An 11007-nucleotide genomic window follows, 5' to 3' on the forward strand; every position below is an offset into this window, starting at 1 on the left:
CTTGTGGGGAATCCGGGCCTGGGTGGACTTGTAGTAATCAAGAGCAATATTATGCAGTATTCCACACCAATCAAAGCCCAGCTTTCAATAATCTGTCAACTATAAAGCATTCAACTACGAATTTCTGTATGTTTGCAAGGGGCTACCAAAAATAACGGTTATTGTATAGTATCATTAAAAGGTTTGTATGGGAATCTGTACAATGGAACTGGGCAACCATAGCCATTGGTGTGTGCAGGTAACCAAAGGACATACAGCATGGGATTAAAATAATACAATTGTGACATAAAATCGCAGTTACTTAATTATAAAATAGCTGTTCAAAAATCTTTCCAATTCCACTCTGTCAGCTCTAATCTTGTCATGATTATTAAGTAATGACTTCATTGCAGTGTAAAAGTAGTTTAGATGGAAATTATCCCTGAATGAGTTCCACTTCTAGTTTGAAAGATGATTCAATCATTGTTTATTTTGATCAGTGCATTCATTGGAATAACATCTGTACGGTGTACCCAAGTACATACATAAAAATAAGGCGAGTGCACAATGATTTATCGAATAAAGATTAGATTTGGCTTGGCAGCTGATAAAGGATATGATTATGACTATAAAGTCATTTATATTGGACTCAATAAACGGTGTAGAGGTGTGTTTACAGCTCAAGAACTGTACTCATAATAAGTTTAACATAATTTCTCTGGTAACCATTGGATATGTGCCACTGCAAAACCACAGTGCTTGTTGCCTGTCAGTGTAAAAGCTGTCCTCTGGTGTGCGGTCCAGGGACCCCACAACACAAACAATGCTCCCTCTTGCTAATCAGCACCTTAGTTTTAAACAACATCCTAAAATAAATGTCCTAAATACTCAACTAAATCTATGGTCACATTGAGTCCCAAGTCTTTCATTTTCCTTACTGCAGAGTAGGAGGGTCAATCTTTAGATGTTTATCACTGTCTGGTGACATGGACATTTACCATTGGCTGTCCAACAATGGTGTGCTAACTGGTCCTAAAAAAGGAATGGCAACAAGACTGGTTGGCCAACTGATACTGCAGCACTGGATCATTGGTCTTGATTAGCAGGAGAAGTTCGGACAAGGGACATGTTATGATGGAGTCAGATAAGAAAATAAGGTCTTTGTTGGTATTTTTGTTTTTATGGAGTTGTATATTGAGATTCTATCATAGGAAAGCTTCAAACTGACCCTAAAATGTTGGAACACAATATTTTGAATGGGGGGAAGCAAAGGTAGGCAATTACTGGTTAAAATCATTAATTTTATGCTATTAACCTCTCTGGCGGTAATCCCGAGTCTGGCTCGGGTTGAATTTTCAATGCTAGGAGCGGTAACCCCGAGCCAGGCTCGGGGCTGCAGAGAAAAGTGACACTCACCTTGTCCCTGCGATCCCGCGGCGTCCTCTGCTGTACGCGGCTCGAAAATGAACTAAAAGCCGGCATCTGACTTTTAGTTTCGTTTTCGGGAGTCACAGCAGGCGGGAAATTCAAAAGTGAAAAGTTGTAATGTACATAGAATACACACAATATAATGTAATCTGCTATGATTACACTTATGTATCAAACTATTGTACCGCTTTTGGTACAAAATTCCTGACATAATCATACCGCCAGGGAGGTTAAAATTAATTGTAATCTCACAGCTGGTGTATCACCTATAGTGATTGCACCATTTTGAATGCAGCTCAATTTTTTGCCTTTTGATATATCAGGCATGTCTCAAAATCATGTGTTAGACGTCAACATGTCAGCTGTAACTGTGGGTGCTACCTACTAATGATTTTAATTACTATTCCCCCTTTGCTTCCAACTGTTTCTAGTGTCATGAGTGGTGTGCCTCAAAGTTCTGTGCTGGGTCACATGCTGTTCACCCTATTTATTAACGACATCGGGGAGGGTGTGAATAGCAATGTTTCAGTGTTTGCTGATGATCGGGAGGGTAATAGAAACGGACCTAGACAGTATAACATTGCAGGAGGACCTGGATAAAATAGGGGAGTGGGCATTAATATGGCAGATGAGGTTTAATGTCGATAAATGCAAAGTAATGCACTTTGGAATTAAAAATAAGCAAATGGGCTATACAATCATGGGTATGCCGCTAGGGAAGTCAGAAATAGAAAAAGATTTGGGAGTCATTGTAGACGACAAACTGAATAGTAGCTTGCAGTGCCAGGCTGCAGTAAGCAAAGCAAGCAGAGTCCTGTCTTGTATTAAGAAGGGGATGTATTGCAGAGACAGGTCTATAATTGTGCCACTTTACAGATCACTGGTGCGGCCTCATCTGGAGTATGCGGTCCAGTTTTGGTCACCAGTGAACAGAAAGGATGTCCTTGAGCTGGAAAGAGTCCAACGGAGGGCAACCAAACTAATTAGGGGAATGGAGGACCAGAGCTATGAGACAAGGCTACTAAATTTAAACATGTTCACGTTGGAAGTAAGGAGATTAAGGGGGATATGATTTTCATGTACACGATGGTCAATGGTGACAGCAACATTAGCAACAAACTCTTTACGATTAACTCCATTACAAAAACTAGAGGCCACCACCTAAAATTGGTGGAAAAAAGATTCCAGCACAAGGGGCGAAGGGGGTTCTTCACAGTTAGAGCGGTTAGGGTCTGGAACTCGCTGCCACACGCAGTGATTTCAGCTAAGAGTGTGGAATCATTAAAGAAGCTTTTGGAGACCGTAATATACAGGGGTACAGGTATTCTTAAGAACGAGATGATACATGGACCTATACATATGCACACATCATCCAATAGGTTGGACTTGATGGACTTATGTTTTTATTCAACCTCAAATACTATGTAACTATATAACCTTCTTTTTAAGCAGCTTTGGTCAACTTCTTCACTTGTCATTTTCACCAAATTTCAGTTAATGTGAAATAAACCTTTTGCATATAACATTTATAATTTATACAGAGTTTCCTCCTTTTCTGTTGGTAATTTAGCCGCCCATAGGATTGTCATAAACCATTATTACCATGGAGGAATGGCAGTATCAAAATAATTCTCAAGCAACAGTATTTTTTCCTTTTACTGTGTCCCATATTTTTTCACTTACATCTTACAATATCACGTTTCAAATGTTTATATACTGGAGAAAAAATTGTAGTCAACATGTGGCAAAGTGCATCTAAACACAAAAAATATATTGATTTCCTTAAACTAATGTCAACACTTCAAAGAAACCTGGGCCAAGAAAATTTTATAGGTTGCAATGACTGACCTTTTGCTTAAAATGCTAGTACCTAGGTCTTCACTGATCCATTTGCATCTATACTTATTGAGACACTGACCAATAAGGGTGGACCTGATAAAGAGGACTGCCCTGAGGCTTGGGATCTATAATGTTGTCATGTTTTATGTCATCAAGCTCTTTTACATAACATCCTTTTGGCACAGGTGTTCAGATCACATGCCACAAGATGGTAGATGAGCTATTAATCCATTAGAGTATGTATTCTATGACTTTTTATAAATTTTAAGTTTTGTTAGGGAGTAGGGGATCATATTTAAATAAGTCTGTTATCTCTTAAATAGAATTGGCCACTAACATATAGCTGATTCCCTTTATTCAGTGTATTAACGTATTGTTTTTCTTATCTAACTCTTAAACAGGCTTGCCAATGAAAACTTAGGTGAGAAAATCCGTGAACAAAATCAGCTCTTGGCTCACCTCACTGAGGAAAGAGAGTAAGTCTTGTTTTTTTCACTCCTGCTTTTCTGCTACATCGTCAGTAATGTTTGCTATGGAGTTCCTCCTAAATTACTGTAATCTCTTCAACTGCCCATGTAATACATTTCATATGTTTCTATTAAAGGTCAGCTCATTGTACGCTCAGAACAGAACTTTCATTACGGTGTTGCACAGTTCCAAATGTGAATTTCTTTGGTCAGATGTCTGTTTCAAGCTAGAGCTGTAACACACTATAAACATTGTCAGAATTGTACTTCTGATTCCTTCTCATTTAAAAAGGATCAATTATCAAACCCTGATGAAACACATTCTTATGATTTTTATAATCTGTACCTTGATGTATAAGGTTACACAATCTTCTAGAGGATTGAAACATAAGTCTAAAATGAAACTTTGTTTTGTTGTAAGGTTTGCAATTTTGGATCATCCATTTTTATTCGGATTTCATAACTGCCCAGATTCTACGCCAGTTGTTCTTTAAGATGAGACCAAAGCCTTTACCTTTTAACAAATGCATTATTCTTCTGATCCTTCTATGTCATAATGTGGAAGGGTCTCCTTTATTTTGTCCTTTTCATTTTATTGGGACCAGGGTGTATACTGTACATATTTTGCTTCAACTCTAGTACTATGGTCAACCATATAGAGGGAGCGGCTTTCTTTGGCATTCATTTAAATTAAAAAATCCTCTAAGATCTAAGTTTTTTTTTTCTCAAATAGATGTTTATTGAGATTTGACAGAGAAGACAATCATTAGCATGTTACAGTATACAAAACTGCCTGTGGCAGGGAGGTCAACACATTCAATATAGCACTAGGTGCAAAAAACATAACATTGTAGTCTAAAAAGACAATGATAAACCTAAGGGAGAGGTTACAATGTGGAACTCAGTAACTATAATATACAGTCCCTCAAATAACTGACCAGGACAGGTCTAGCTTGCCTCTGGCTAATAGGTTTCACCTCTTAACAAAGAGTAACCGTATTTCCATTGGTGTAGGTTGGTAGAACTGTCCTTCCTGTTAACCTTATGTAGTGGTGGGCAGCAAAGCTGAACACCGTGCAAGGTAACATATTGCTACAGGCAACAATAAGTCAAACAACACATAGGGGAGCAAAGGGAAACACAACAACAAACAATGGGGGAGAAAGAGAGAGGAAGGAGAAGAAGAAGAAAAGAGTTCTGGACTGTTTCTTGGTGGAGGAGGCGATTAACAGAGAGGCTGCGAGGAGGTGGCGTCAGATGTGCCAGAGACGTCGGGCAGCGTTAGAATTAAAGAATTTGTCTATCCATGGTGACCAGATTGCCTCGAATTTGTGCATGGAGTCTTGAAGTTGTGCAGTGCGTTTTTCTTGGGCCATGATCCAGTGAATATGTGTTATCACATGCAAAATATTAAGTGATTTTGTTAGCCAGTTTAGTGCAATCTCTCTTTTAGCAGAGGAGAGAATGTGGAGGGAAAGTTTTAAGATCTTATCAGGGATATCTTCCGGTTTACAATTCAGTAGGGCAAAGACCGTGTCCTTTGTCAACGTCTCCGAGACCAGCGAGTTCATGAGTACGAATATCTCATCCCAGAAGTTCGATACTATTGGACATTGCCACCACGTGTGTATAAAAGTACCTCAATCCGGGCATCCTCTGAAACAATTCGGTGAGCATTGAGAGTTATAGGTGGCCACTCGGGCTGGTACCAGGTACCATCTCATGAGGACTTTGTAGTTTATTTCCAACATACTTGCACACCTCGAGCTGGATTTGGTGTTCTGCCACGACTGCTGCCAGGATTCCTCATCCATGATATTTCCTAGATCAGTATTCCATTTAGTCACGTATGAAGGGGGAGGGTCATCCGGAAGAGAGAGTAGAGATGTATAGAGAAGTGAGATAAGTCCAGGGCCATGTGGGTGTTCACAACAGGCTCGTTCGAATGGAGAGAGTGTAGTGGCTCTGGTAGGACCGTCGACAAGTGTTGTAAGAAAGTGTTTGTTCTGAAGGTAGCGAAAAATGTCTTTGTTGGGAAGTGAGTAATGCTCCTGTAAGTATGGGAAGGACTTAGAGGGGCTATTGAAAGCTGGGGGGAAGGATGGGTTACCCAGTATAGACATAAAAGGTTTATGTGGGGAGACTAGACTGTACAACTTTTTAACCAAATCCCATAATTTAAGGGAGTGGGAGGTGACGGGATTTTGCAAGAGGGGGCGGCACTTGGGGGATAGCCAAAGAAGATTAGCTACCGTTGTGGGGTGTGTCATCGCATCTTCCAGCGCCACCCAAGCCGGGGTCTCCTGCTTCGTGTGGCATTTGGAGAGTTGGCCTATCTGCGCTGCTTGGTAATATTTAAGCAGGTGTGGGACTGCGAGTCCCCCCTGGGATTTTGGAAGATAAAGCGTACGTCGGGGAATTCTAGCTCGACGATCTCCCCAAATAAAGGGGAAGATATGTGATTGTAGTTTGCACAGAGTAGGGGTTGGAACAGATACTGGTAGAACTCTAAATAAGTATAGGATTTTTGGCAGGAAGGTCATCTTAACAGCAGCTATCCTACCTAACCATGAGAGTCGGTAGTTCGCCCCGGTTTTTAACATTTGTAACAGTTTATTCACCATATCCGGGTAGTTTGCTTTGTATAAGGAGTGATAGGACGGGGTTAATATGATTCCCAGATACGGAAGGTGAGATGGGCACCAGGAGTAATTATAGTGTTGTTGTAGGGACGACACTAAATTGGGGGGTAGGGATATATTCAGGGCCAAGGATTTAGAATCATTAGTGTGCAGCCCCGATATGGAGGAGAAGTCCGTGAGTAGTTTCGAAAGGTTAGGCAGAGAAACTAGGGGATTAGTTATAAAGATCAGTGCGTCATCCGCAAACATGCATATTTTATGTGATACACCCGCATGGGGAATTCCTGAAATGTTTGGGGAAGTGCAAAGAGTAGCTAATGAATACAATATTATAATGGGCCATCATTGCAAAGGAAAGCGTGAATGATGTCAGGGAAGTATTAAGGGGTACAGGTCTGGGGTGGTGGTCCAACCGTTCTTGAAGAAGTGCAGACAGCAATGAAGAGAGGAGTCTTCCCTCGTGTCTTCGGTGTCGCTAGTTGATCTAAGATGGGTGTCAGTCTGTACAACAGTGCAAGGGTCGATTCGGTAAATCCTCTAGGAGGTGAATGATGGAGGTATCCAAAAAGGTGGTATCTACTCCTGAATAGAGGTAGCATAGATCATACATTCCTATTAACTTGCAAGAGTGCTGCAGTTCGGGGAAGAGGATAAAACCAATCCTCAAGGAGTAAACAGAAGGCAAATCTCGGCCCTTGCATGCCTGGGCCTAGCTCAGCGTGTCGTGGCAGCCTTAGATGTCATCTTGACCGCAGGTCTTCGTGACTCCCCAGAATGGTTATGATCCGAGTCACTCCGGGATCTCTTAGAGGAGGTAGCTGGGCTGCCACGGGAGTTAGAGGTAGACTGGGGTGGATCCAAGAGGCCCAGGGATGCCAGATTATCTTGGGTTTCCTCTAGGGTCACACATGTGTGATGCTTACCTCCATGGGAGAATAGTAGACGAAATGGGAATCTCCATTTGTACTGGATGTGGTACCTCTAGACAAGGCCGTAGAGCTCTCCTTTTTGAAATGGTCGAGGGGGCTAGATCCGCAAACAGCTGATATTCGTGTCCCTGGAAGGACAGTGGAGCTTGTGCAGACTTGGCCCTAGCAGCTGCCGAAAAAGTCTCCTTCGTGCGGTAGAAGTGTAATTTCACCAGCACATCTCTCGGAGGACCATCCGGGCATTTTCGTGTCAAGGTCCTATGGACCCTCTCAATCTCGAGTCGGTCTAGAGGGAGTTCCGGGGCCAACTCCTGAAAGAGAGCCGCTGTAGTAGCACACAGGTCTGTGATATGCTCAGGAAGGCCTCTTATCCGGAGATTTGATCGTCGGGATCTATTTTCCAGATCCTCCAACTTAGATAGTAACTGTGTATTCTCTTCCCTCAGCGAACTCACGTCTCCTGAGATACTTGAGAGGTCCGTTTTAACGTCGTCACAGCGGTCCTCCAGAGCAGCGGTACGATGGCTGATATCCCTGATCTCCTTCACAAGCCTGTCTGTGATTTGCTTAGAGGTGGAGTGTAGGGCCTTCTGTAGCATGGTTTCGAATCATTGTAGGAGCGCTGACTGCGATCTGTTGCGGGATCTATCAACTTCTCTTGTCCCAGCGTCTCCCTCGTCCATGTCACTACTGGAGTCTAAGGCAGCTGTACACGCGGGAGATTGTGCCGCGGTCGCCATTTTGGCTGAGGCTTTGCTCTTTTCTGAGGCGGGCTTACTTTTCGTCGTAGCTGTAAATTTGGAGCCCGAGGAAGTCATCTCCTGTGTCAGGGTGGATTCCGGTACCTAGGCAGGTAAATCAGAGTAGTGGGAAGCGCGAGGCTCCCGGGTTATACGTGATTTGTACGGGCGGGCAGCGGAGCTGTCTCAGAAGACGTCTGACATGACAGCCGTGCGCAATGCGCTCTCCTAAGATCTAAGTTTTTAATGTAACAGCATTATAGTTGGTAAGCCTGTTGCAATTTTAGATACACCAGAATACATTTCAAATCCAACTTAGTTTTATGGTGCAAAAGGATTACATTTTTTTTGAATAATAGAAATTTTTTGTTATAAATAATGTGCTGCACCACTATACAGCGTCATGCGCAATAGAGAATGTTAGAGTTGTATGAGTACTGTATATGAGTGCCACTAAACTCAGGATATTAAAATGTATCTTATTTATGTATCACTCAGATCCTCGATTCATCTCTGAATTGGTGCTGACACTGTCCTTTCTTCTGGAGGGTGACTACTTTTGTTCCCCATGGTCCCTGTGTGTGTTATAAAGTAGCCACTGCTCCAAGCTTGCTCCAGTAATGTACTACAATCTCAATACAAATTAGTAAACAAATATCATATTGTAGTCCATCACAGGAGTGAGCTTCCTCCAGAAGGAATGACAGCGTCAGCTCCAATTCAGAGATAATTTTAGGATCTTGAGGATCTACAGCTGATTTATACACAAATAAGATAAATTTTTGTTAATGGGGTACTTGAAAGCATTTTTAAGATTTAACTCCTGAGTTTTCTGTCACTTTACTTTAATCAAATATGCCCAAGGCTTGGTGAAGGCATTTACTCATTGCACACTCATTGTGCAAGTACTGCCTTATTTAATAAATCTATGTGAGCATGTATTTCTGAACTTTTTATCTGGTTCACATCTTAACAGCTATGATCTTCTATGGAGTAGCAGCCAGACACCAGAACAAAGACTAACAGGGTTATTCACAAAAGGGTAAAGAGTTTGGAGAAGGCAGGAGACGTGAACAATCTAAGATAACATAGCTGAACTGGAACAATTCTCAAATTCGCTCACTTTCCTGTTCAGCTATGTTGTCCTAGATTGTTCACTTCTGCCTTCTCTCTTCACCCTTTTGTGAATATCCCTGTAAAATGTCTAAATGCATACTAGAACATCATAGAAAAGTTATGTTATTCTCTTCACTCAAGTAAACATAGATTTTCCAAAAATACTATATAATGGCCTAGTTTGTTGCTATATAGAATGCATTTTAATATGTGTCTCAAATACATACTCAATCTGGCTTAAGTGATGCTGTGCATCATTCAATCTGGAAGCGGGATGGCAGGTATTGGAGCACAGTTTCTGTGAGGGACGGTGCCAAGAAAAAGGTAAGTATTGCAGTGAATGCTCCATTTTGTATTTTCAAAGGGGTTGGGCAATATAAAATGTATTTAAAATAGTAGTCGGAGTTAGGCCTTAAGGGAGTACTGTATCCTTTTTGTAATTTGTTCATCCTGTGAATAATTTGTTAGAATGATGTTAATATCTATGTCTGTATAAACAGAGAGTCCAAATGTAAATAAACAGAGTTTTTGTATTTTACAGGTTGGTGTAGAAGTCATAAAAAGCCAATTCTTGTTTAAATACAGCATTTTGTCATTGCGTACATACTGTACATAAGTATGCATACTATTCTGAGGTTTTGGTTTTTTTTTTTCGAATTGGAGCAGATTTATCTAATTAAATTTATCATACAGTATGGTGTACTCAAGGTATAGAACATGTTCTGAGAGCCAATAGAGAGCTGGTGATGGATTTAGAGTGTAAGATATTAATAATTACTGTTTATATTATTTTATTGCAATGTGCCACTGTTTGAGATATGGCTAAAGTTCCTCGCTTATAATGCTACTTTAATATGATTTCTTTTAATAATGACTTTTTTTTTTGCGGTGTGCAATATTATATGAGTGCATATATGATCCTTATCTTTCATAAAGAAGGTACAAGTAATACAATTATGGATTCAAATGCTACTTTCATTCTGTTTCTTGTATTTCAATATTAAATTGAAAAAGAAAAAAAAAAGGTAAATTCACCAACTAATGAAAAATTGAGACACATGTAATACAATCTTCATAGTTCCTTTGCAGCCGCAAGTTTTTGTGAACACAGCTTGTGTTTGCTAAACGTATGTCATAGGAAAGCATTCTGTACACTGTTCCTTCTGTGCCTTTCTTAAAAGCAAGTATTTGTCAAAGACTTGATCAACGGTGGGCCCCCATTATACTTGTATCTTCCCATTAGACACTATGTTTAACTAAGGAAAACCTTTAGCAAAACAAATATGAACACTGCCATTGCTGGCTTCGCCATCTGAAAATGATGGTTGTCTGGCTGTTTTCCAGGTTACCAACTAAAAATATGTATGCAGATCAGGATATCATTTGCTGCATACTTGTTGCAGGTTAGTGAATAGTAGCCATTGAATCAGCATGACTGCCATGTGACCAAGGTGATCATCAGTGGCAGTCTATGCATGTGTTTCAAGCAGGGGCGGACTGGGCCGGGGGGCAGGGTGGCAATTGCCCCCCGGGCCTCTCTGATGCCACTGCGAACGGCCCCTTGACCCCCGGCCGCTGCCACCTGCACCCGGCCGCCCGCCCTCCGCATCTGACGCGGCTCTGTGAATGGGCCCTCTAACATGCAGCGTCTACCTGGTACAGCCAGCGCGGATCGCCTCGGTATGCGAACCGGCTGCCTGAATCAGGCAGACGCGGCCCTGTAATCAAGCACTGTAGAGGGCAGCCCGTTGGGTCCTTCTGAGGACCCCCTTGAGGACCGAGCAGCCGCCGATCGCAGAGCCGCATCGGATGCGGTCCGGCCGGGTGCAGGTGACAAACAGGCGGCAGAGGGAGAGAGCCACTGCAG

The 11007-nt window shown here is 41.7% G+C and overlaps 1 protein-coding gene across 1 annotated transcript in view; it reads left to right on the forward strand.

Moving 5' to 3' along the window:
- The window catches only part of LOC108801197 (protein CROWDED NUCLEI 3-like), a gene marked incomplete at its 5' end in the record, with an annotated part of 125793 nt that overhangs the window by 59063 nt on the left and 55723 nt on the right, over positions 1-11007 (forward strand). Inside the window, one exon of the mRNA XM_018573129.1 lies at positions 3648-3722. Within this exon, the coding sequence (XP_018428631.1) occupies positions 3648-3722 (75 nt within the window). The remainder of the gene's footprint in view (positions 1-3647; positions 3723-11007) is intronic.

Source organism: Nanorana parkeri, unplaced genomic scaffold, assembly GCF_000935625.1.
Source record: "Nanorana parkeri isolate BGI_ZX_2015 unplaced genomic scaffold, ASM93562v1 scaffold2247, whole genome shotgun sequence".
Lineage (NCBI taxonomy): Eukaryota > Metazoa > Chordata > Amphibia > Anura > Dicroglossidae > Nanorana > Nanorana parkeri.